The sequence below is a fragment of the Cenococcum geophilum genome (assembly GCF_001692895.1).
Source record: "Cenococcum geophilum 1.58 unplaced genomic scaffold K441scaffold_78, whole genome shotgun sequence".
Taxonomy (NCBI): Eukaryota; Fungi; Ascomycota; class Dothideomycetes; order Gloniales; family Gloniaceae; genus Cenococcum; species Cenococcum geophilum.
The window spans coordinates 517,818-544,295 of NW_027137636.1; the positions used below are offsets into that span (position 1 = coordinate 517,818).

The following is a 26,478-nucleotide window of genomic DNA, read 5'->3' on the forward strand; positions in this document are numbered from 1 at the left end:
ACCGCTGTGTGATTGACCGCCTTCCTCCGCGTGCAAGATGCTGCTTGCTGATGTGCCGACATTTTACAATTTGCATCATCTCGATCGTGCTGACATGCAAACGTGCTAACATGCTAACACGGTAACATGACTACAAGGATACATACATTGCATCATGGCATCATGGAAATGAATGAGGAGACAGAAAGTAGTAGCCTGCATTAGGGTCGGGCGACCTTTGCATACATTACATGTGAGTAAAATGATCTCCAGAGACAAGGGAGATCAGGAACGAGAACCTGGAAAAGAAGGGAAAACCATGACCGAAACCTGAAACGCCTCGCGACTCTCCCCACACTTTTTAGTGAGCCGAAAACTAAGAAACCCTTTTTCGCGCCGTGAAAAAACAATTGCACGCGACTTTTCCCTTCGATCTGGCTCTCAAAAATGGTGTCATGATCGCAGATCCGCCCACCTCTGCGTCTCTAAGGCGTGCCAAGGCACCTTACGCATCGCGGGTCTGGACTTTCAAAATCCAAAAACACTTCTAATCTTTTTGGATACTCTCTTCACACTGCCGCAATGGGGAGAAGGGCTCCGCGCTCGCGGACAACGCGTCGTTTCTCCAGCGGGCACTTGGCAGAAGGGTCTATTGGCAGCATTCTGATATTATCGTCCGTGTCCGCGCCTTCTCGTGTACCCCAGGTCGTCTGTTACGCATCCTGGCGTCAGTGACGGACTTGGAATGGTCGGGGAGCATGCGGGGTCCCGAGAGGCCGTGGGACTGATGGGAAGGCCACATGCCAGCAGCAAAAGAGGAAAAGGAACAACTCACTTCGTGGAGCGTTAGCAAGCCCCATAGTTTGATGAAATTGTGGAAATAGCCGAACAGGATCGATACCAGGAGATATCGAATGTCCTGTGGGTTTCTGAAGAAATGCGGCACCAGCTTAATCGATTTCGAGAACAACCAGTGGCCCACGAAGATGCTCCAGGCGACCACTGGCCACCATTGCAGAGAATTCAACGGGTATCCAACCTCAGCTGACGCCTGGTAGAATGCGTAGAATAAGGTAAAGTCATAAGCCGACGCCCATTGAGTGATGGTAGTCTGGAACACGGCATATGTGCTCCATGGATATTTTCTGTGTCAAAAATGAGGGGTCAGCAAGCGAGCTTGTCCAGGTGGACGGGCATGGAGCTTTAGCGCCGATAGGCAGGAGAATATGATAGCCGAAAAAACCAATTTGTTACTCACATCCAGACGTCGCCCGTCTCAAACAAACTCGTCCGGTTGCTGCGCCAGTTGCTGCGCACCCAGCGCAAGCATTGGTTGAGATACTTTCGGTTGTTCTCCAACGTGGTCTCAACCTCGCACTCTTTGTGGTATTGGAATTTGATTTTCCAATTGTGCCAGAAAAGCCAACGCGTGATGAAATTATCGTCGTCAGCGTTCAGGAAATGGTCCACTCCCCAAGTCTCGTGGGTGAACCCGTAAGTGAAGTCCGGATCTTGGAGGATCTCAGTCCGGTACGCAACAGCTCTTCCAGAGAGACATGGTAAGCCACCATCGAGCCAGTTGCATGCCGTGCAGTCGAAATTGCGCCGGATCAGATATACTACACCCAAAAATTCAAAGATGTTCGAAGGGTCTTCTCGGCGTCGTGTTTGGTTCGTCCCAACACCGCCACAGCGAGGGTCCTCGAAGGGTGCAAGGACCCATTTCATAAACTTCCCTGGAAGCCACACGTCATCATCTAGGAGGAGGGTTATTTTTGTTCGAACTTCCGGGATCGCACGGGACATCTGTCGGCGCTTGTTTGCTTGACCGATGCTGAGCACTTTAATCTTCTTGGGCATACCCATTTCCTTAACCATTGAGGACACTCGCTTTAGGCAAGACTCGGTGGCCACCAAAATTATTTCGGATGGTTCAAGTTTGCAAGCAGATTCAACGGTCTCCATCAATTGCTTAAGATCCACCGCAAGGGTGGGTATGATAACCGTCACATCCTGGGAAATAACTGAAGGATTATCCGGAGGTAGTTCTGGTTTGTAGTAGAAGTATGCGAACAAATTGACCCATAGTCGTATATATCTGAACAAGCTATTCCTGCATGTTAGTATGTGCTTGAAAAAAAAAAGGTAGAATACATTGAAATATTTATTTTTGGGAATCATGAAGACATGATAGCTTGGTAAGTGGGCATTGACATACTACAAGACGACAAAAGCGCAAAGCCAACTCCAGGGCAATTGAAAGGGGAGAGATAACCACATTGCAAATCAAACGAAAGTGTTTCGAATGAGAGTCACGCTCAAGAAAAAGTGGACGTCGATCACATTGAGAGAAGCTTCCCCAGAGGGTGTATCGGGAACTAAATATTTAAGCCATATAATTTCGGCTTTTCGGGGCAGATGTGATCTGTCGTCCTTAATGTTGCAGGAGATTCTCTTAGCTAGAGTTTGGGGTAGTGGAAGAGCAGTATGAGGTCAAAGGATAATTCAGCGCGCATGCCTCGGAGTGGCCCAGCATACCATTCGAGCTTAGATCATGCAGAGAGCGCCCCTAGCTCGAAAGCGTCATCCCGCAAGCCGTTGAGCGATGCGAAGCATACAGCCACCCCAGTGGACGACCAGGCCCCAGGGATCCACCCTGAAGGCTAACAGCTTCCAGTAGCCTATTACGCCGCCCGCTAGAGAGAGCGGTGTCCGTGCCCTCCGGCCACCTTTTGCTGAACGACAACAGTCTGTCATGCTATCGCTATGCGCGGAGTGGTTCTTGACGGCTTGCGAATCCCACGGAGGAACTGCATACGTGTCAGTGCTGGCGGCTCGCTGGCGCTGAGATGACTTTTGAGCATGCGGCTGAGAGCTCTTGGGGCCAATATATCAGCGCTCGGCACTATAGCGGCGTTAATTTCATGACCGCATCTCAGATCCAAGCTCTGGGCTCACAGATGCAGAACTCTCACCACTCCAAAACTAGCCGCTGCAAGCGTACTTGGAAATGGCAACAGAACCCGTGGCGTGACGGTGATGGAGATAAGTGTAGGGCAGGGCTGGCGCCCAAGCTGTCAGGCTAGGGTGCCGTCGGCTAATACCAGGTCCAATGTTGTTGCTTCTTGAACCCCGACTGTCGAAGGGAAAGCGCCCCAGTTTCTCCACAACGGCGGGTGACTGGTGCACCAACACTGGCAATTCATTAGCCTGCAACATGATTGCAGTTTCACTATTTCTCCGTTGGCATCACATGGCGGCTGCTTAACGTGGCCTGCAGTAGAGGGCGCCGGTCAACGTCAAGCTCACGTTTGTGCGAGAAAAAAAAATTGAGGCGTTAAAGATCGTCGCAATATAATTCGACGTGCCTGTGATATTGTGGCTTGCTCCGCAATTGGCTAGCCGTGAATTTCAAGCGACAAGGGACTCCTTCAGGTAGCCTGCAGACGAAAGATCGAAAGATCGAGCGCAAAACATGCTCGAGAAACAAATATTTCCGTCGCGCAATATGCAACCGTGGTGTGCCTGGCTTCTCCGTGGCTAAATGTGGTGGGCTGCAGATTCAAGCACCTGCTTGTCTCAACAGTCCTGGAAATCTGCACAAGCTTAGGGTTGACCTGCATGAAAAGATCTGCGCGGCACGGGGATGTGCTTCCCCGATGCACCTGTATCGACCAGTCCGGAGCAATGACTTCGTGGTCGAAGAAAAGGAAAGTGCTCGTGAGCAACGGACCGATCAAGAGGGAGATCATGAGCGGGATACTCCTCGGCGGCTGCATCCTTTGAAACCTGCAGCGTACATGGGCGCCACTATGTTATTTGTTTTCAGTTGAGTGACAGCGATGTCTTGCAGAACGATGTCGTGGACGTCCAATTTGGCTTTGGGGACGAAAGTGTGGTTCGTATTTTGCGTAACATATGTTTTGTAAATTACCCGTTTCCTTACCAACACCATCCGTCCAGAAAAAGAAAGCAAAACACTTTGTCTAAAGCAAAGCGAGAATCTTGAAAGTAACCCGCTCGAATATTTGCAAGGAAAAGAATGAATCCGCCAAGGACAGTCTCTAGGGCCACTGCATCATGTAAGGGCAGGCTATATTTGTGTATACAACGGGTCGACCCTAGCCCCAGGCACACCCGCCATCACCGGCTTCGCACGCCAACAGGGAAGACTGCCGATTTGCTCATCGTGACCAACTACGCAACGACTTGCCATAGCCTCTATCAGCCTTACGGGTCGTGTTCTGTCGCCTTGACAGCCGCTAACAGCTGAGTGCGGTAGCCATGTCCACCTCGCAGTCCGTCGGAAGCGGACGGCTTCCGTTAAACCTCTGGCGGAGAGGATCGAATTTGTCTGTGTCAAGCCCTGTTAACATCAGACCGTGTGAATATTTGTTCTTCACCCGCCCATAACGAAGCCTGTCGGATGCACATGTGTTGCGCTTGTTTTTACAGGACCCGCGAAGCAGCCATGGGTGTTAGCACATCTTATTGGGTGAAATTTACTCGGTTGTCGCACTGTCTTGGCTTATCCTCACGGAAATTTAGCGACTTCAGCTCGCGGGAGAAGGTCGGCCTTGTCGCCCTGTTTTTATCCTATTATCATCAGATTCGTGTGTAAGCACTGTGCACCAAACGCAATAAAGAATAGGCTCAGGAGGAAGAAGAGCGTGAGTGCAGTCGATTGACCAACTTGTACTGCCGTGCTTTTCCCGAGATAACAAAGCTGAACAAAGCAACGAAAATTTTTGCAGCCCACGACATGTCACGTCCTACCCCAACAGCGACAGTGGCATACTTCATTAACGAGTGCAAGCATATATATCAAGCACCTCACTTCGCCCTGCGTGTGATGAGCCTCTTCCAAAGCCCTCGCAAATGAATCGTATCCTTCCCCTGAAAAGTTGACATCCTCTACCGCTCGTGAAGACTAACTTGGACATATAGGAAGGATGCATATGACAGGATCCGAGGACTTTATTTCTTAAAAAGGCAAAGATGCTGGACGAGTACGACACCCTCAAACAGCCTCGTGCATACCTCTAGACAGCGTAAGCACGTCATTACTTCGCCGTGGTTCTCTTGCATAACTGAATAGATTAGGAACACAAAGGAAACGCAACACTTAGCCCGTATGCAAATCACCGGCAAGTTGTGCTAGATTTCCACCCGCCAAGACCAAAATGCTACGAAATTGGCGAAAGAACTCACGTGCCCAAATCGCTCGAACGCCCCTGATTTAGAACAAAAGACTCAGTCAACACAAAGTTTTCATACTTAGTGATGCACATCCATTTTTAGAGAACATACAATGTGTTTTCATAGCCATCAATCTCTATCAGAACAGTAGATGGTAATGAATAGTCCGTGATTGTTCGAGCCTCCTATTAATGGCAACATAAAGAAGAATGCATGTTTTTTTGCAAGTTTTGGATATATTATCAGAGAGCTAGAACGCGCGAGAGGCCTGTTCCTATTTGGGTATAGAGTCGCGGGTTATGCGTCTTAGACGGCTGCAGAACCTGCAGTAGACCATCAACATGCTGCTTAACGCATTCCCGCTTGCGCAGGTCGTTATCCAGATCTGTGCTAGGGAGTTTGACATTCAAGTTTCAGATGGCTTAAGCCAGTGAACTGTCAAGGGCTCCGTTCGGACGATACATTGAAAGAGTTTGTGGCCGCGAGCCGAACGACTGTTTGCAGGCCAGTTGTGTCGCGTGCTCTGTTATATTCCCTTCCAAATATACCTTAGGCGTTCCATCTACACCAGTCGCGAGTTCGATAGTCAAGAATCGGTAATCGATGGTGGATTCTACTGGGTTTATAGGACGATCGAAACATCTAGTGCCACATGGCAGACAGATGAATTCCAGATATAAGGCGGACAGAGGGTGTCTTTGCGGCGAACCGGCTGTTGGAACGGTGTGGTCAGCAAATGTTCATTGACAATAGCCTTGTTAAAGGTGCGACAGCGGTGCTAACGCTGTCTGGTACCCACTGAACGCTTGGTAAACCACCTTAGCAACTACGTGTCTGTTCGTACTCGCTGAAGAGCTTGGTCGAGAGGAAAGCAATGAAACAGTTGATGGTCTTGTCATGCTAGGCTAGGGGTATGGAATTTTACCAGCTAGTGTTATTATTCTTACTAAGTGTTGGGCACTGACAGCAGACTCCAGGGTTTTGCACTCAGCTCTCCACCGTCCGATTCGCCATTCGATTTTCTTGCTGAGTTGCATCAGAACCCACTAGGGGCGTATCTCGGGCCAAAGTACGGTGTGTCCATCCCCCATGGAAAAGATAATCGTGGGGAGTCCGTCGCAGGAATTGGCTGAAAATCGAGACCTTGCCCGCGTCATTTCTTGCCAAGGTGTTGGCTGCAAGCCGTGTGCATGATGCCCAATGTTTCCTGAATTCCACTAACAGCACATTTCAAGTTTCATCTTATTCTAGTGGACGCATCTTGAGTGAGCTGTGCTAAGTTAGTTTGCTGCAGACCATGAAATTTTGCACAAGTTCAGCCAAAGGGATTGAGTCATTGGCTAACGTGCGGCACCAGCGCTGGAACCCGTAACAGGCGTCCAACCACTCTACAAGTACAACGGTAGAAAACCCGACATCCCGCAGAGTAATAAAAGCGGGCCTTGCGCGGGGGACACCCTCCAGAAGAGCTTTTTTTTTTTACATTTCTTGCATATTCAGAGAAATTCAGGGAGACTTTAGCACTCAAGTCGGGCGGTTACCGATTTTCGGGAAGAACCCTGTTATGGATGTATGCTAGTATTCAGGCCCAGAAGCGTCTATTCTCTAGGCCACGAGGTTTCCGTTCGTAATTCGGATCTGATAATGACCTATGAAACAAACGGATGTCGTTTTCCTAAGGATCACACACACTGTTGGTGGTTAGAAGCTCTCGCCGTAGAGTTCTCGCCGTAGAATTCATTCTTCCTCCGAGTTAATCGTTTGATCGATATTTTACTCTCTTTAAGCGCATTCCAAATTAAAAAGGACATTCTTTGAAGCTAGGAGGTGAGAACATGGTGTTGGGCCGATAGAGAATGCCTGTCAAATTTTTTTGGCCCAATGGCGATGTCTGCAGTCGAACTTCTTCCAATCCTCACGCGCACAAATCTTCGATTTAGCGTTTAACCTAACTAATGTTCGGAAGTAACCCGCGTATTAGAGCTTCGAATAATCGAATGATATCCACAACCAGCACGTCCATCCAACACAGCCCCACCTACTAAGCAGCGCTATGCTGTTTGTAAACGAGGTTGAAGATTGCAGGCAGATAAGTCTTCTCACACGATAGCTGAGTATAAGCGCAATGACTCAAACATTGTCCATCTGCTCCCGATGCAAAGCGGTAGAAATCCGAACTCTTCCAAAAAGTCAAGACAGACATTTCGATCTGAAGAAAGCTTAAAATGACCATAAACGGTAATATATAGACCGGCATATAAGAAAGTGTCTCATTAGTGAAAAAATGGCTTGATTTAGTGTGAAAAGTTATCCTCAGGAAATCAACTTGGACAGAGTTCATTTTAGAAAGGTGTTTGCATTGGCCATGGTAAACATGAAAGGAGAACCTTTGGGACAGCACTTCCATTCCCACTTGGAAATCGTGAGAAATTGGCGTAAGCACATCGAAAATTGCATTGAGGTTTACAACAGACTAATTACAAGCGAGGGGCCCTGATGTGGGTGACCTAAGGACTAGAATGGATCAATCCCTCTTGGGCTTTTGCCTGTTGGCCTTCCCCCCTAAACGAGCACGGAGAGTTTCTTTTGGATGATGGGAAAACCCCAGTATGTTCTAATCAAAGAAAGTGCTTTATATCTCAGACATCGAATCATACAGAAGATTCAGGCCCTGCATTCGGGGGAAGAGACTTTGTTACGAACTTCCACGTATCCAAACGAAAGCTCAGCGTATGCACTTGATATGCCATTGCATGGAATATTCTCTTTGCCCTGTTTGATCTAGGCAGAATTTACTCCAAGGCAACGTTAGTGGGTTATGTTTTATGGGGATCTCTGACTGCAGTATGGCTACCCTGTCACCGATGCGATACGACACATTGCACAGCTTGTTAGTGGTGTCTCATTTCTCTTAGTCGTGGATAACGATGGTTACTGGATGCCGTCGAATCTATGGGATGTTGTGAAACACTGTGTGGGTTGAGAGATGTGGAGTGAGATAGGATGTGAAGCATCTATTGGGCTCGAATGGTCGTGAGCATCGGATCGACCGGATTGCTTTGACTGAATGCCCTGCTATTTATACTTCCCTTCTATCGTACATCAGTAATTGGACGGCTCGGCGTGGCGATGGAGCTGGTAAGAAAAATGCAGGGAGATATGATGTTGGAACCCATTCAGGCTTGTGGACTATGCTTAGTCATAAAAATTATCGTCTCTCTGCTATGGTCTGCAACAACATGACGTTATGATACTACTTTCTAGTTACGTTGTTTCTGAATTTGGCGTTTTCATCTTTCTAAGTTATGCTTGGAGCTGTTTCCAGTCTTTTTGTGGTTTGCACTCATTTTTAGTGTTACTCTAGCAAAACCTCTGACGGTTTCCGGCCTCAAGGCTGGGCGCTGGCTCGGCTTGGCTTCAAGGTTGATGATAGTTATGGATCTGTCAGCAATTTACTGTATAAAGCCGTCGCTTATTCACCTTGCTGATTGCACCATCGACACGAAGATTTTTTGAATACTAATGTGACTTAATAAGATAGCTCTGCCCAGCTGCGGCATGTTTGCTTCCCGATTCCCCGCACCACTCTTTTGCTTCATCAGCATAAGGCTCCAAGCATCCGCTTCAAGCCGCCTCAACCAATCCTCTCGCCATTTCTCCATCCACTCAGCCAACATGGCGCCCACCACCAAGGTATTTGATTATATCGTTATAGGAGGTGGCAGTGGAGGGAGCGGAGCGGCACGCCGCGCTGCAGGATGGTATGGAGCGAAAACTTTGATCATTGAGAATGGCAGATCCGGCGGCACTTGTGTTAATGTGGGGTGCGTCTTCACCCTTAATCCAGCAATAATCCAAGTGTTAATAAAGTGTACAACAGCTGCGTTCCCAAAAAGATGACATGGTATTTCGCCTCAGTGAACGAAACCATTAAAGGCGCCCATAACTATTTCTATGATGTCCCTGCGAACGTTAAATTCCATTTCGACCAATTCAAGAAGAGAAGAGATGCATCGATTGCAAGGCTAAACGGCGCATATGAAAATAACTGGAGGCGGGAAGGTATTGAGCTTGTACATGGAACAGCAACCTTTACAGGGCCTAAAGAGATAGAAGTGGAATTGCAAGATGGAAGCGGGAAGGTAGCCTTTACTGCCCCCCATATCTGTATTGCTACAGGAGGATATCCAATAATACCAAAGAATGTCGATGGCGCACAACATGGCATAACAAGCGATGGCTTCTTCGATATTGAGGAGTTACCAAAAAAGATTGCCATTGTCGGGGCAGGATATATTGCTGTCGAAATGGCTGGTATGCTGAACGCCATTGGTGTAGAAGTTCACATGTTCATCAGAGGGGAGACGTTTTTGAGGACTTTTGACCCGATGGTTCAAGAAACTATGACGAAAGCTTATGAAGATGCTGGGGTAATTTTACACAAGAGTTACAAAGACTTCAAGAAAATCGAGAGGTTAGACAATACTTCGGCCACCATCACTGATAGTGCGACCCATGAAAAGCGGGGCGAGGGTCCTTCTCCTAAAAAACATCTCAAAATAACTGGCAATGACGGTGAGGTGTTTGAATTCAATGAATTACTCTGGGCAATTGGGAGAATCCCGGAGATCAAGGACTTGAAGCTTGATCAGATCGGAATCAATTTCACCAAGTCTGGGCATATTGCTACTGACGAATATCAAAACACTAATATAGAAGGGATATACGCTCTTGGTGATGTAACTGGCAAGTTTGAATTAACCCCAGGTAGGTTTAGTCTGCCAAACAGGATATTAAGACCTGCCGCTAAGGTATGATCCATGTAGTTGCAATTGCTGCAGGCCGTCAGTTAGGAAATCGTCTATTTGGCCCTCCAGAGCTCAAGTCATCTAGGCTAGAATACAGCCACATTCCTACCGTCGTTTTCGGTCATCCAGAAGTCGGAACCATTGGATTGACAGAGCCAGAAGCCATCAATCAGTATGGAAAGGAAAATCTTAAGGTGATGCAATTGCCTAATTCCTGGAGCATCTGATACTGATCTGTTCATAATCTAGATCTACAAGACCAAGTTTACCGCAATGTACTTTGACGTCTTCCCTCCCGAGGAGAAGACGAAACACCCAACGCAGTATGTCAACTTTGGAAATTCAGCAACGAAGAGAAAATTTAGGGAAGTCTTTCTGGATTGCTAACTTAAGAATAGATACAAGATCATCTGCGCTGGACTAGAGGAGAAGGTCGTAGGGTTACATATCTTAGGCGAAGGGAGCGGAGAAATGCTACAAGGATTTGGCGTGGCCATTAAAATGGGAGCGACTAAGGCAGACTTTGATCGCTGCGTGTAAGCTTCAACATCTATTGTCTGAGTACAAATGACTAATTCCGATTCTTCCAGTGCCATTCATCCGACTTCCGCAGAGGAGCTCGTTACCATGAGGTAAGGGGCTAATTAAAGCATTTCTGCTAGAAAGGCATATAGTATCAGTAAAGAAGCACGGAACGGATGTCTGGACTTGAGATTGTGGACTGCAGGTTCTGAATACATGGTCGTAAATCTGGCCTACTAAATGTATGGGCTTGGGAGGTAAACGAACTCTGATGAGTAGAAAATGATAGACTATAGTAAAATTCTCCTCGGGAACATTGTAATACAAATACAGTATTATCATCCAAGAGTCTTCTACTCAAATAATTCAGCTGTATGACTTAGTACTATCATCATGCNGCGGTCGAATGGTTGCACTTCCTGACTTGCCCGTGCGCACAGACCGACCCGCCCTACCCGTTTTCCGAACCTGACGAGAAAAGCTGTAGCCAGACAGCTCTAACCTCACACTTTACGCCAGTGCCATCTCCTCTCCATCCATCTCCTTTCCTTTCTCTTTCTTTGTCGTAATGTCTCTCGCAGTATCGCGCGCTGTGTTACGGCGCTCGCAATTCGCCGTGCGACGCGCCGCTATCCGTAATGCCTCAACAAATTCCGAAGTTGCAGGTTCTGCAAAGGAGAAGGCCTCCCAAGCCGCATCAAAAGCATCAGAAGGGCTATCAAGAGTGACATCTTCGGCAGGCTCTGCTATTATCAAGGCCGGGCAATTCACTTCTAGCGCCCTTGGAGGAATTGGTGGTCGGACCGGAAGGCTCATTGGTTTTGTTCAATGTCAGTATTCCTTCGCTCGTCACTACACCCTCAATGGACTCGGTTTACGCTCAATTGAAGAGAGAGAATTACCTTATGTATTGTAAAGCCATTAGCCGATAACCGTAAAAGTGCTTGGCTGTTCGCCTGCTCAAGGGACGGAAGCTCTCGAAAATCTAGCCCACCCCAGCTTAGCCTCTCAAACCGCTTTTGTCTTTTAACTGCTCAAGGGATTATATACTAACTGTGGTCTTGTACAGCAATGATTCCTCCAACGATCTATTACTCCAAAGTCGGTCTGGAACTTGGAAAGATCATCTTCGAGCAACGAAAAATGAGCCCTCCGTATGCCGCACTCTACCCCTACAAGTCTGAAATCATACTCTGATATACTTACATGCTATGCAGATCATTAGCGACCTTTCAAGCCCACTTCCAACCAGTGCTGAATGCACTAAGACACCCTGCGACTCTATTCACACAAGCTACCACCACCTCGAGCACGCTGCAACCCACACAGATACTGAACCGGGTGAGGAATTTGAACAACGCACAGTTAGCCTCAGCTGCTGTTGTTACCGCAGAGGTTGTCGGGTTCTTCTCCGTTGGTGAAATGCTAGGTCGGTTCAAGATCATTGGATATCGATCAAGTGAACCTGCGCATCACTAGATACAGCAAAAGGTTGGTTTCATAGACTAAAGTAAAAGAAGACATGAGATAGATGGCGGCGAGGAGGGAAAGCTTGGGGATTGGTAGGAGAGTGTTCAGCCTCGTGCCGGGAACCTCTGGAATTGTGGTTCGCACAAGTGGTACTCAGCGGAGGGATTCTACACCTGTACTATTGCACATATTTCTCTTTAGATTTCGATTTCTTTTCTCTGTGAAATAGCTGGCAATGCATCTTTTCATCGGTAAGAAATTTATTGATATGATCAAGAATCCACGTGATGTACACCGGATAAACATCGGCATTGCGACCAACAAATTTTGGGTAGTGCTTCAAGAAATCAATACTCCAGGCTATCAACGTCCTCTCTATGCAGTGAACCCCGAACAAAACCTAGAATGCATCCAATACCCTGCCAATACGGAGAAGCATAAATGGACGTTTTCAAACTGCTCTCAAGGTCGGCGAAGCACTCGCGGACCGCTCTCAAGCAGACGCTCCCTTCCAGCGGCGAAGCTCCGAACCCTCAACTTTTCGGCCGGCCCGAAGCCTTGGAGGCCCAATCGAAAGGTCAATCTACAAAGAAGCACAGGCCAGGTCAAAATGATGGTAAGCAGCTGGTAGAGCTTCCTCCGGCTCTTGATTTTTTTGGTGATTCGTCTGGGCATAAGGACAAGGAAAGCGGAAAGGAAAAGAATTTGGCCTCTAGGAAAAATAAGGAATCTCATGGAGATGCATCGCCATTGAAAGTTCAAGCTGGGGGTGAAGATACGTCGACGGGTGCAACTTCAGTCCCATATAGCGAGGAGGAATGTAAACGGGTTCTCCGGACACACAAGCTTAAAATCACTGTACTTGAGGGCTACCAAGTACCAGATCAGGATACAGCAGTTAAAAAGAAGTCTAAGAAACGGAAGAGGGAAGAGGAACAGCTTCAAACGTCTGCTTTTAAGAAAGCGAAGGTACAACTTTATCCGCAGCCTTTGACTACGTTTGGTCAACTGAGGACTAGATATAACATATCGAAGAGGCTAGTGGAGAATATTGAAGCACAAGGCTATAACGTGCCGACGGAAGTCCAGCTTGGGGGTTTACCACTACTTCTTGGAGCCTACGAGGCCCACGCTCGCGACCATCGCAGCGGAGAAAAAAATGGTTCTGTGAACCAGACGGAGGTACCATTTGGCCAGCAAATTGATCTTCTCACTGTTGCACCAACTGGAAGCGGTAAAACACTTGCCTTTCTAATACCTGTTCTGAATGCCTGCATTCACGACATGAAATTAGGGGTACATGATGATAACCAGAGCAATGGTGGGCGTACAAGTGAAATTGGACCTCGTGCTATCATTATAGCTCCAACGAAGGAACTTGCTGCACAGATCGTTAACGAAGGAAGAAAGCTTGGTCAAGGCGCAGGGGTAAAAATATCTCTCATGAAGAGGGGTATGGAGGTTGTTGAACGCTCAGATGGAGAAGTACCTGATAATGGCCAATTACCTCACGGAGACTCTTCGGAAGATGACAGCGATAATGCTGGTGGCACAGTTCTGGAGCGAACAGCGCCACGCAAAAAGAGACGAGCCGAACTTGTCAAGGCCGCCATTCTTGTAACCACTCCACTTGCTCTCCTAAACGTCTTAAAAATGCGTAGCGGGCAGATAGCATCATTACCTACAGTACGCTACCTTATTTTAGACGAAGCAGATGTCCTCCTAGACCCCCTTTTTCGTGAGCAGACCCTCTCAATCTGGAATACATGCGTCAATCCTCTGCTCCGTGTCAGCCTATGGTCCGCAACTATGGGCTCTAATATCGAACAACTTGCGCTTTCCACAGTCAACGACAGGAGGCACCCCATCTCTCCTTCTTCCTCTGACCCGCTACCCCCCGGCGCACCTTTTATTCGCCTCGTCGTCGGTCTTAAAGACACCGCGATTCCAAATGTAGCTCACAAACTCATCTATGCGGCCACTGAGCAAGGCAAGCTCCTCGCCCTCCGGCAGCTTCTCCATCCCACCTCAACCCCATCTACAGACACGACACCCACGCTTCGGCCCCCATTCCTCATCTTCACACAAACCATTCCCCGCGCCATCGCCCTGCACGCCGAGCTCCTCTACGACATCCCACCCGAAGCGGGCGGCAGCTCGCGCATCGCGGTCCTGCACGCCGACCTGCCGTCAACGGCGCGCGACAGCGTCATGGCGCGGTTCCGGCGCGGCGAAGTCTGGGTGCTCATCACGACGGACCTGCTGGCGCGCGGGGTCGACTTCCGCGGGCTCAACGGCGTCGTCAACTACGACGTGCCGAACTCGGCCGCCGCATACGTGCACCGCGTCGGGCGCACCGGCCGCGCGGGCCGCGAGGGCGGCGTCGCTGTCACCCTGTACACGATCGAAGACGTGCCCTATATCAAGAACGTGGCCAACGTGATCCGCGCGAGCGAGAAGCTGCGCGGGACGGAAGGCGCTGCCGGCGAGGGCGCCGTCAAGGACTGGCTGCTGGATGCGCTGCCGACGCCCAGTAAGCGCGATCGGCAGCGGTTGAAGAAGAGGGGCGTGGAGGCGCGCAGGCCGGCGACGGAGGCAGACGGGAAGCAGAGGGCCAAGACTAGGATTAGTACGAAGAGTGGGTGGGAGAGGCGGGTCGAGCATAATCGGAAAGGCGCGGTGGTGGGGAGTCGCATGAGGAAAGGTGCGGAGGAAGATCGCGGGGACAGGGTTGTTGGGAGGCGCCTGGAGGAGGGGGAAGAGAGCGAGTTTGAGGGTTTTGATTGAGGGAAATGCGTATAGGGTTGTAGGAGTTGGTTCTGTCAGTCATGCCTAGCATATAAATTTTGAATATGAATCGAAGTGGCCAGAATAGCGTGCCGCCTCGTTATACTCTAGTGTAAATGTGCAATGTGCAATCTTCATCATATGGTCCTGAGTCGCTAGGTTTCTTTCTACAGCCAATTGAAGCATTGGCACAATCCAAACGTCTGGTTAGAAGTCTGTGTAAACTTGAAAGGCTTGGTGAGCAGTTCACTTATTAATATGGCTGCAGTTGAGTCCTCGTGCGTTTGTCAAGATGTGTTTAACAATGGTCTAGTTACTAAAATCCTCGTCTGCAAAAAAGAGTAAACAGCCTGGCTGATAAAAGGTGACATCTCCGCCATTGTTGGAAGTCCAGTGTTGGGATACAGTCAAACCGTACTAAATATGCCAAGTGACAAACGCGCTACGTCAATCATTCTACGAGTACATGGAGAGAAATGAAACACAGTATGTGCAGTATGGGTAAGTTATTACAACAGCGTACTAGACTACCTCGTAGTAAACCAGCCACCTTTCCGGTCCATCAGATAGAAAGACCCCGGTAAATGTGCCAAATTGATCAGAAATGGCCTTTCGAAAGATCCAGCCCGCCCCCCAATAGCTCCCACCAATCTTCCAGAAACGCCCCGAACATGAGATTGTAGTAAAGTGGAGTAGTGATTTCGCCGATTACGCCGATTATGTAAATTATGCAGATATCTCTTTCTCCGCGCTCTCGCCTAGCGATGTCATGCTCTTTGTCTTCTTCTCCCTGCTTTCAGCGTACTCGAGAAGGGCCTTGGCGTCGTCGAGGCCTGAGATAGCTAGGCCTTTCTTATCATCATGTTCTTCTGCTTCCTCCTTCAAGCTATCCTCTTTTGATTTCTTGCTCTTCTCATCTTCAGACTTCTTCTCGTCATCATCGCCCATGAGTGCCGGCGGTCGTTGACGCATTGCTCGCGCCTTGGCAAGCGATATTGTCTTCTGTTGATAAGTACTAACGACTTCGAACGTCTCATCACGATCGATAGTAGCTTTCATCAGCGCTGCCATCCAAAAACGGCCCTGTTGGATGTTGTCTACCGCGAAATAATGGACAATTGGCTTCGTGAACTGCACACCCTTCTGAAGACCGCTTCGTGGCGGGACAAGCTTGAAGATGAACATGCCTGATGTGTCCCCTTCAATCGCCAGCGCGGTAGCCGCTTCGGTCGAAGCGGTGGTAGGTATCTGAGCATTTTGGGGCGAAGATGGAGAGGATGCAGCTCTTGTAATTGTTGCATGGAGCCCAGTTATGCGTTCGTTATTAGCAGGAAGCACTCGATGTGAGGAAATGTCTATGAGTCCTTTCTCTTCCGTATCGAACTCTGTATAGAAATAGGATAGGCGACGTCCGCGAAGAACGAATAGTCGCGTCTTCCACGTCGTCATAAGATTTGAAGACTTCTTCTTCATCCAACCGCTATAGTCACAACCAACCATCGCATCACGTGGAGTTATCAGTTGCCTGCCGAGTCGGTAGGCGCTAGTGTTATTCTTTTTCTTTGATTTCCGGCGTGTACTGCTCGAAGTAGGAGTTACGTTGCTTGAGCTGCCAGTGGAATGCTTGGCCATCTCCGGGTTCTCAAGGTCGAAGCTTTTGGAAGTCCCGGAGGGTGTGCTGGAGCCAGTTCTTGTCGGCGAGTTTATTGGCGATTCTTTGATAGGTGAAGGTGCTGCATCTGAGCCATGCGAAGAGATGAGTGCCTTCTCGCTCCCAGTGATGGCGTCTGATATCGCTCGAAGGCCTGTGGCACGAGGTTTTCTGGCAAAATGCGAATGGCTTTGTCCCGTAGGAGCCGGTGATGCCCGCCCTAACGATGATGTCTCACTTCCGGGGAGATTGGGAGATGATGCAATCGCATCTATGCTAGGCGAGTTGCCATACTCCAACTTGGTGACTGTAGGGGAGAGGTCATTTGCTAGTTTTAACGGTTTAACAAATTCGAAGGCGCTTGAGATACGGTGTCCCTTTGGACTTGTGCCATAGTAAACTTTAGCAGCGGGTGAGACTGGGCTGATAGATTCTCCCCCAATCGAATCCGTGCTACCGGTTCTACTCTGGCGTTTATACGCGGCATGTCGTGTTGCTTCGGTACTATAACTTGGAGTTTTAGAATGAGTCGGGCTGTGACTGTCCTTCTTTCGCAACACATTTCGCGCTTTTCGGTTGTCGACTTCTCCGCCGGAGAAGTAGCCACGATCCAGTTCAATTGGAGACACTATTGTCATGCCTAATTCCAGGGTTGGTGTGTCAAAAGCTATTCCGTCTGTACTGAGCGAGTGCGTGTGGGCAGGTGAGGAAGGTTGCGTTAGCTCTTTTGGCTTTTGTGAAGATCCCATTGTCCAATTTCGATCGAATGATGGTTGCTTCTTGTGAGAGGTTTGAGTAGGAGGGGGTGTTTGCGCCTGACTAAGTGAGTGAGGTGTTGGCGAGTTTACTGAGAAGTCGATAGATGAATGCCGCCGGTTGTGATTGAGATTACGGACCGACGCCGCTGACGGGCGTGTAGGGCTTGTAGGGCTTGCAGGACTTGCAGGATTTGCAGGGCTCGTAGGCCCCGGTGAGGGAGTAACGTTTACTAAGGGCGATGTGGCATCCATTATAGTACTGGGGGACTGTCCAATTTGAGTACTTGCTCGAGCTTGAGCAGGCCTGGTTGGTGGGGTCCTTGACCCTGAGCCTTCCATTAAACTTGGAATTCGTGGGAGTACAGTTCCCATTGAAGTGCTTCGGTTGCGATTTGTGTCATTGTTAGCTTCCTCAACACCATCATAGTTAGTGATGGCTTTCGCTCCGTCGCGCGCAGTTTTGACTTCCTGTTGTAGCGCCTTAATTTTCAGCCAAGTGCGAAGCCTGGGTCCCACTGGTCCTAGTTCAAACTCCTTTAGGAATATAGTTGCCTGATCCATGCCCAACAAAACTTCCCCAGAAATTTCCTGTTCTCGAAAGATATCGCAATGCCGTTTTTCGACACCAACATCTTCTAGATATTCAGCCACACGTGCAGGCGTCCAAGAAGTTACTTCTTCCTCGGTGTGCAGGTTTTCTTCCTCCTCATCAGTTTCTTGGCCATTGATATACGATAAGCGGTGGTCCAAATGATTGCTATATTCGCTTCCCGAATCATTGGGGCTTCTAAGATCTTTTAAAATGATGCTATGCCTTGGAGTGTGCATGTCAGTTATGTGCTCGTCGATCACGCTCAGAGTTTCGTTCATGACGGGGCTTCCTTGATCTCCACTTAATGCTCCACTCAATGCTATGCTAAGAGTTCTTGTAGCCGTCGTTGAAGGGAGAGATGATCGGTTGTTGAGAGTGGATGGAGTTGTAATTTGTAGTGGAGTGGTTGACGGAGATTGGGTTACCGGTTCAGGAGAGGAGGGTTCTACTAAAGTAGATTCATCTGCTGGAGCAACAGATGGAGGCGGAGGAGTCCTAGAAACTGTCATGCCAGGCTGGACCGTAGGTGTTTCATGGACTGGAGCTGCAGGTTCTGAGGGCGATTGAGGGGTCGAGCGTTGCTGTATAGTAGTAGTGAGCGTTGCTCGTGGAGCCGGCCTTGTGTAGACTGTTGATAACAAAGTTAGACTTTTGGATCGGCCTTTGAATAAGGTTCATTGTGCCGGGTGGTTGATGATGTGAATAAAAGCGCACCTTCGGGGAAAAGACCAGTGTTTCCATTCTGCAAATGTCGTCCAAGGAACCAGCCATCTCCAAAATCATCGTCGCGCTCAATAAGCTCGATTCGGTCTCCTCTGGCCAAACTTAATTCATCAGGGCTCCGAGCTTGGAATTCGTCTGCATGCAACAAGTCAGCCCAGGCTTTGAGCAACTGAGGCATCCCACATGACAGGGTGTTCAACAGACTAAACGAGAATCAAAATTAATGGCAAAGTCACTTACGAATAACAAGGAGAATGTCGCCAGGTTGGGCATTCTCAGTCTGCGTTCGCGAGGCCATGTTGATAGTATATTCAGCGAGAAAGCGGCTCTAGAGACAGCGTAAGGTCAAAACGCTGGCATTCACCAACTGCACACGGTGCTGAAGATCATTGCGAAGTCGGAATCTGGCTACCAGCAGATGGAGCGCACTTGGGACGGTTGATACGCAGACAACTGGCGTGGCAGGCCTGTGATGCTACTCGTCGCTCATAACCAGGCCGACGATTTAGGACACCGACAAGGCTCCTCGTCTAGATGAGCGTCGAAGCAAACGTCAACAGAGGGCGAATAGCGCAGTGGCGAACGAGTCCAAGAGGAGGCTATTTTAAGGAAATCGGGGGCAATGCACTACTGGCGTTGAAGAACGGTGTTCGAGTGGCAGAGTGGTGGCGCGAATGTCCGGCATTTGTGGTCAAGCGAGGGCGGGCGTCTGAATCGACTTGCCTGCCTGTCTGTTGGTTGACAGGACTGGTCTGGAGCCGATTATCTGCGCCGCAGCCACTCGCGCAATCTCTATCTTGTTTCTCGCCGCTGGTCTCGCCCATCCTTGACTCCGTCTCTTCTTTTCTTCTCCAACGGCCGTTGTTCGGGGTGGAGGAGAGGAATTCCGCCCTCCTTTGTTTCTCTGCTTGGCCTCGTGACTCCGCCGATGAGGGAGTGCACCTGCAGGCTGCAGCAGCCACTACCAAGCCAACGTGCACTAGCTCGTTCCAGACTACACCGCTGCCCTGATATTACAGTATCGACTTCACTTCTCTTCACTCCAGCTACTTCACTCTTTCAGGCCTAAACAGTCTCGTCATTTACTCACAATCGGTGCCTTTTGGAGTGAAATGATCTGTCCCATCTCGAAGGGGATATAAACCATGATCACCCGCCTTGATAGGACCTGTCGATTTTGGTTGCTGAAGGATACATCACTAGGACACTTTACCAAGGGCCACCTACTGCGCTTCTTGTGACGAGTCGACAGAAACGAGAGAATGGCCGCTGGCCGTCGACGACCGGAACCCCAGCCCGATCCTGTGGCCGCGTCTACCTCGACGTTAAATCACTTCTTGGGAGGAAAGCAGAAGTCATGGATGGTGTCAGGGGCTCAGAACGTCCCGCGCGCTCCGGCGACTCAGTTCCGTCCGCGCCCAGCAAACCGAACCAACGTCTATACCGCACCACAACCGAACCAGTCGTCCACTTCGAGAATTTCACGAAGCCAGTCGCAGGAAAATCTTGAGAGGCACCCGGCCTCCAATTCAACCTCCCCGCAGCTTGCCAACACCCTGTCACCTCGAAAGGATGTGCTTCCAAGGCCTATAGCCGATGCAATTCTGCTTTCTCCAGCACCAAGCGACGACCTCAACACCGACCCAACTAATAATGCGGCTAATCGGACTGAGGATGGCGCAGGTAGAGGAACAGGGGCTGCGGACAACATTTCCAACCATAATAGTGGTCGCGGACGGCAAAATGGTGCGTTTACCCCAGAGGGGCAAATGGTTACAGCTAGAAAGAGGCCAATGGAACCAGATGTCTTGGCTATGAATAAACGCCACGCCTCGGAGAAAATGCAAGCACTTAGAGCGACGGGGATTGAAATGCTTCTACAATCCCAAACCATAAATGCTGCGCGAGTGCAGGCGCAGCATGAAGTCATTCTGGCCAAAGCACAGGCTTTGGCGCAAGCACAGGCTTTGGCGCAGGTAGAATCACGGTCTCGTGAGCAAGCGCAACTTCAGGATCGAAATCCGGCAGAAGCAGTCGCGCAATCAATGGCACACATCCAGGACGCTCAGGTTCAGGCTCAGGCTCAGACTCAGGCCCAAGCTCAAACGAGCGTCCAAGCTGATGCCCAAGTCAGGACAGAAGCAGCAGCAGCAACAGAAGCACAACAACGCCATCGTCAATCTCCAGCTCCGACTGACGATTACTTCACATCTGATGATTGTAACCAACCACTTCGGCACTTAATTTCGCGTTTTGGTGGTATGCATGGCTTTCAAATCAGAGATGGACAAAGGATACGCCTCCTGAAAGAGGCTGTCGATTCAAAAGACTTTGCTTACCTCTCCATCCATCAGTATTTCTGCCTCGCAACCGTTAATTATAATTCACTTCCACCAAATTTAAGAGCTCTTCCAGCTTTACCAAAAGCACTGGATTGCATCAGCCAAGTGCTTGACTCAAATTCCAACATATCACCCTGGCTTGTTCAATGGTTCTCTGACTTTCCAATGCCATTAGGACAAATTGCAATTAGCTGGCCAACTAAATATAAACAGCAACAAGAGGCTTTTGCTAGGTTTGCCGACCGTACAGGTATGCACTTCTTTGATCTGAAGCGCCGTTGTGTAGAACGGCGTTATCCTCCACTCGTACGAGAACTATTTGAGGAACTTGGAATCGTGTCCGCTGTATTTCAGCGCGTTGTTTTCCTTGCAACACTGCGAAGTTTTTGGGCTCAGACAGGTGGCCAGATGTCTCCACTAGTATCACAGGCTGAAGATTTGTTCCACAAGAATCAAGCCGAGTATCACAGACGAGTAACTCAAAAGCAAACACCTCCTCAAATACTGCTGTACAGCAAAGCCGAGATTTCTCGGGAAAATGAAAATTACGGTCGTCGTTATAAACTACTACATCTTCAGCATGAGAACATGTTTCCTAGAAGAGGGAGTTTTCCGCCAAATGCATCTCCTCAACAAGGTCAGCCACAACAACGACAGCAATCACAACGGCCGCAACAACCGCAACAGCTGCAGCGTCGTAGAGGAAGGCCACCTTTTGAATTGAATTTGCCCAGAAGGGCTTCGAACCCAGTGGTACAGCCACAAAATTTGAGGTGGGGTGATCCTCGAGTTGGAGTGGTTCGACCGCCCGTTACTGTTGTCAGCAGTGGTGCTAGAGCAATATTTGAGCAACCATCAATCGCTTCAGTACCCGCGGTTCAGCAGCACCGGCAAGTTCATCAACAGCCTCGGCGTGGACTGCTGTTTCCTCCTCGGGGCTCAATAAGGGCTCAACCATCCCAACCTAATCCTACTCAATCTGCTCTCCATCAGGCTCATCTGAGGAGCCCTATACTGAAGCCCGAGCAAGGGACACCAGAATCTGACCCAAAGGTGCTCTATCAATTTGTCAAAGGTTTTGCCATACTCCCGACCACGCTGGATGCCAATGCACCAACGCAACTTTGGAAATTTAAAGTTTCTGAAAAGGACGTTAAGACTATACCTAAGGATCAGCCAGGGCAGTTAGGTGAGCCGCCAACTCGGGCAATAGGCGAGCAGACCCAGACATACCGCCTCCGTTCCATCAAGTGGACATCTCCTCGAGCACCAGATGAATCCGCCTGGATGGCTGCTGACAATTCGTGGCTGCCGTATGCGTACTTCAAACTGAATGAACATATACTGCACCCACGAAAGAAACTGCATAACGGCAAAGATCTTCCCATCGACCTCACTCCACATCTCAAAGAAGGCGAAAATTCCTTACAGATAGCTGTAATGCATCAGATACCCAATCGAGCACCGCTCAACTGCGCCTTGGCAATCGAGATTGTTGGGGTAAAGAGCCATGAAGAGATCAAACAAGACTGCTTTATGATGAATCGTATTCCAATTAAGCAGGTTAAGGCTGCAATTAAGACAAGCCTGGCAGGCCTCGATGGAGATGACGAAATTGCAATTGTCAGCAGTAACATTTCCATCAATTTGTTTGATCCGTTCAGTGCCTGCCGCATTTTTGATGTCCCGGTCCGTGGAAGGGAATGTTTGCACCACGATTGTTTCGACCTCGAAACCTTCCTCCAAACCCGCAGACGGAAGCAACCGACATGGCCGACTGCCGTTGATGAATGGAAATGCCCACTATGCAAAGCGGATGTGCGGCCACAAAACCTAATGGTTGACGGCTTCATGGGGGAAGTGCGAGCAAAGCTGTTCGAACAGAACATGCTCGACACGCGGGCTATTGTGGTGGAGCAGGATGGCAGCTGGAAGCCGAAGCCCGAGGTTATAGACAAAAAGGGCGTTCAGGATCGTGACAGTCCTGACAAAGACGACCTAGGTTCGGCGCGCGCAACTCAATCCGCGTCCGCGCCACCGACGTCTCGTCCAGATGCCATGGTCATTGACCTCAGCGATTGAGCCAAGCGTAATCTCGTCACACAAACTCAAGCTATACAAAGCCCCTAAACGGGCTCTTATTATACGTTCCCCCCCCTCTTCCCCTGTGCCGCTCATTACACCAATATTACGACCAACCACCCCAGGCCCGCCCGCTAGTACAGGCGCTAGACCACCTCAAGCCACTATTTCTCACCAATACACACTTTCTTATACATGCTTACCCCCTTCATCTCACAACTTTGTCCATGCAACTACTTATTATTATACCTCTTATACTACTTATTTCCTTTGTTTCGGGTGGCTCCGTGTTTTGCTTTCCAGCTGCTTTTGGTGATTCGGCATACTTACGACTGGCGGCTCTCTTGCATTTTGGACGACTGCGTGCGTGGTTCTGCATTCTATTGATCTTTTTTTCTTTGATTCGTTGTAGTATATCTTGCATGGTTATCTGCGGTGTGCGGCGGAAAAGCTGTTGAGCGGAGTTGAGATAGATAGAGGCAAGGATGCGGCAATGGCCATTGGGCCAAAGGGGCATAACTCAGGGATGTACGAGTATATGGGGGTTAGCTAGGCAGGTCTAGCAGTCCGCTGAGGAAATGAAATACGGGTGTATATTGGTATGCGCGGATGAGCTTCCTTGCATCGCCGTGTGTGTGAATGGCTTCGGGATAACACGTCATGAGAGCCGGGTCAATGGTCGGGAAGGTGAGCCATACGCTATTTCCATTTGATTGTGAAAGCGTCTTTACACTGCATACAAGAGCTGTAAAGCTACGGGCAAATGCGATCCTTGCATCCTGCTTGGAGCTTGCAACACAAGCTGAGACATAGCCTCTATCATTCATTCAACCCATCCAGCCGCTTTCGAAATAAGTCCCAGATACCCATCAACCTTTTTCAGAATGCAAAGGACCTAACAGTGACAGCAGCAACTGATTCACCAGGCAGAAGCGCCTTCCCAGCCCGCCTGCTCCTTAACATCCGCGTTTCCATGTGTCCATCCATCAGCACCGGCATCAGCATCGGCAGTGCTGGAATCCCAGGCACCTTGCACGCCAGAGCTCGCAGAAGCCTCCCAGCCATTCCCTCCGGCAGGAGCACCCCAGGAGCTAACCTCTTCCTCCTTCTTGGGCTCCGGGCAGCGTCTAGGGCCATGTCCCACTAAGAAAACGTTAGCAATGTTTCTTGCTCTGGCAGTTCAAGATGCCTGTAGAAGATCGTTTACTTTGTCCGCAGTTCTTGCACTTGACTCTGGACCAATCGGTTGGTAGAGTGCACTCCTTCGAGATATGGCCTTCGGCGTCGCAGTTACGGCAGATGATCTTGCGCTCCTCGGTGCATTCTTTCGAGAGATGGCCCGCGCTGCCGCAGTTGAAGCACTTCCCGGCCGCTCCACCGCCACCGCTTCCACGCTGGCTCGGTTCCGGGCACTCACGGGCACGGTGGCCTTCTTGACCGCAATTGTGACAGCCTCCACTGCTTCTACCGCCTCTTTGACGGGCGTTGGGGCAGTCCCGCGACATGTGACCCTCTTCGCCACAATTGTAACAAGCTCCTCCCCCACCGCCACCTCTACCGCCTCTCTGTCGCGGTTCGGGACAGTCTCTGGACATATGCCCCTCCTGGTTGCAGTTGAAGCAAGCCCCGCCGCCACCTCCGCGCTGGCTCGGCTCAGAACATTCACGGGCACGGTGGCCTTCTTGACCGCAGTTGTGGCAGGCAGCGCCGCTCTTCTTCGGTTCGGTGCAGTCACGGGCACGATGACCCTCCTGGCCACAATTATGGCAGCCGTTGCCAGTCGCGCTATGCGCGTTGGTGGTGTAGGCACCGAAAGTCCCGGCGTCGGCGGTGGCAAGGGAGCCGTCGACGGTCAGCCCGGCCGCGGCTGCGCTCTCTCGGTCTTTGAAAGCCTGCTTGGCTTCGCGGTGCTTCTTGCCTGCTCTATGAGAGTTCCAGTCTTTCGTCTTGACGGTCCTCTCGCAGGTCTCGCATTCCGTCCAGATGGGGCCGATGACTTTGTGCGTGGGGTACGGATTCGGCTCGAAGATGGTGTTGAAATGCACCATCGTGGCTTTACGTCGGATTGGCGCTTTAGTGGGGTGGTTGAGTGACTTTGGATGAGTTTATTTGAGAGTGATGCTTCAGAGAGACTGAATGAGTTGAGTTGTTAGATGACTGATGTAGGAAAGTTGCTGGGAAGGGTGAAAAGTAAATCAATAGAAGTGAGGTAGTAATATTTCAACTGCTTGTCTCACACTGTGCAAGACACAAGACTACAGCTGTCCAGGAAAGTTGCGTGAACGTGAGACTGGACTCACGAAAGCAGGAGACGGTGAGGTGCAGGCAGAGTGTGAACTCTATACTACGTAGAATTATTCCATGCTCGCAGTTGGCAATTAATCGAGATGATTTTCAGAAGGAACTTGCTCAAGAAGCAAGAGAAGGTGAGGCGAGGACAGTGTAGAGTGAGGTCGACAAAGAACGGAAGACGTTCGCGAACCGTCGTCAAATAAGTGAACGCAGCCGAATTTCACTACAAACGCTAATGCAGAAATAAAATTGGCAAAATTCAGCAAGAGTATATGGATATTGGTACCATTTCACCAAGACATAGAAATCAAACTAAATCGAAACTGAAACTATAGAAATAATATAGAGAAGCGGCCCGATTTCTTGGGATCTTATAAGGGAAATGAATCAAGCGGTTAATACCAAATCCACCTACAAAGTTTTGTTTATTTCGACATCCACCTCCCATAAACAGAATCCACCTCCACTGACAAAAATACTTGTGCGTTAACTAATAACCTTAGCCCTTTGTACGCGGGGCGTCCTTCGTACGTATGTATGGCGTAAGTGGCTTAAGACATAATTTCGCTTCAATTTCTACTAACTAAAAGTAGATAAAGCTTAATACGCCAGCCAGTTTGACTGCAGTGCCGCAATAATGACAACGAAGTCTCGAGCATCTAGCATCACTCCCTGAAGATTTGAAATAGTTTACTATCTCTCACTGTACTAACGATGACCGCCATGCGCATATCCTGTCTATTTCAGTAGGAAAAAGGGCCAATAAACCTAGAACTCCGCGGACGCACGACGAACATGCTCATTAATATTCGCTGCCGGCCTCCCATCCTTCATTAGAGGATACATGTCACAGTTAACTTTCTCACGCGTTTCGTCCTTGTCGGCCTGGCATCGATCCCTACTATATCAAGGTTAAATTAGGGGTGTCTGTGGTTCACCCACTTAGTGTATATAATGAGGCTCTACACAGTTACCGATGTGCACTAACTCATGCCAAAGATATGTGTTTGCAGAATACCCGTATAGATGCGAAGAAGAGCTTCCGAAATATGCTGTGGGTGGTATCATCTTATGCGATTCGGATGGATGGGAGGAGGGAGAGGAAAGGTGAGGAGTTTTCGGCGTCAGGCTCCGTGCATCTCCGCTCCTTCAGAAACCTCGGTGGCAAGTCAACCCAATAGGCTAGACGTTAGAGCCATAGTTCTTTTCGCCAACTTCGCTGTCGATGCCATACTAGACCTTAATACACGTGGAATTTATTCTGAATTCCTCC

General features: G+C 49.4%; 6 protein-coding genes across 6 annotated transcripts; 4 read left to right on the forward strand and 2 right to left on the reverse strand.

Annotated features, from left to right (window-relative positions):
- Window positions 1-548: 548 nt before the first annotated feature.
- Window positions 549-2,259, reverse strand: K441DRAFT_591906 (glycosyltransferase family 2 protein; the record flags this gene model as incomplete). Its single annotated transcript, XM_067644851.1, has 4 exons — window positions 549-689; window positions 815-1,124; window positions 1,238-2,086; window positions 2,198-2,259. The coding sequence occupies 4 exons, from the start codon at window positions 2,257-2,259 to the stop codon at window positions 549-551; spliced, it is 1,362 nt and encodes a 453-aa protein (XP_067497390.1).
- Window positions 2,260-8,649: 6,390 nt separating this feature from the next.
- K441DRAFT_670034 (glutathione reductase) lies at window positions 8,650-10,853 on the forward strand. Its single transcript, XM_067650219.1, has 6 exons — window positions 8,650-9,002; window positions 9,059-9,945; window positions 10,005-10,180; window positions 10,236-10,309; window positions 10,385-10,522; window positions 10,577-10,853. Exons 1-6 carry the CDS (start codon window positions 8,854-8,856, stop codon window positions 10,620-10,622), a joined length of 1,470 nt encoding a protein of 489 aa, XP_067497391.1. The 5' UTR covers window positions 8,650-8,853; the 3' UTR covers window positions 10,623-10,853.
- A 137-nt stretch (window positions 10,854-10,990) lies between these two features.
- On the forward strand, window positions 10,991-12,212 carry K441DRAFT_670035 (uncharacterized protein). The gene is made up of 3 exons (XM_067650220.1): window positions 10,991-11,338; window positions 11,578-11,662; window positions 11,726-12,212. The coding sequence occupies exons 1-3, from the start codon at window positions 11,077-11,079 to the stop codon at window positions 11,985-11,987; spliced, it is 609 nt and encodes a 202-aa protein (XP_067497392.1). The 5' UTR covers window positions 10,991-11,076; the 3' UTR covers window positions 11,988-12,212.
- A 130-nt stretch (window positions 12,213-12,342) lies between these two features.
- Window positions 12,343-14,878, forward strand: K441DRAFT_670037 (P-loop containing nucleoside triphosphate hydrolase protein). Its single transcript, XM_067650221.1, has one exon. The coding sequence runs from the start codon at window positions 12,420-12,422 to the stop codon at window positions 14,763-14,765; it is 2,346 nt and encodes a 781-aa protein (XP_067497393.1). The 5' UTR covers window positions 12,343-12,419; the 3' UTR covers window positions 14,766-14,878.
- Window positions 14,879-15,040: 162 nt separating this feature from the next.
- K441DRAFT_647714 (uncharacterized protein) lies at window positions 15,041-19,151 on the reverse strand. The gene is made up of 3 exons (XM_067646868.1): window positions 18,730-19,151; window positions 18,481-18,624; window positions 15,041-18,394 (listed from the first exon to the last, which is right to left on the reverse strand). Exons 1-3 carry the CDS (start codon window positions 18,785-18,787, stop codon window positions 15,492-15,494), a joined length of 3,105 nt encoding a protein of 1,034 aa, XP_067497394.1. The 5' UTR covers window positions 18,788-19,151; the 3' UTR covers window positions 15,041-15,491.
- Window positions 19,152-20,612: 1,461 nt separating this feature from the next.
- On the forward strand, window positions 20,613-22,778 carry K441DRAFT_461644 (uncharacterized protein; the record flags this gene model as incomplete). The annotated part of the gene is made up of 2 exons (XM_067641782.1): window positions 20,613-21,468; window positions 21,700-22,778. Coding segments are annotated over 2 exons (1,935 nt in total), but the record flags the coding sequence as incomplete, so codon positions are not given.
- Window positions 22,779-26,478: the final 3,700 nt, after the last annotated feature.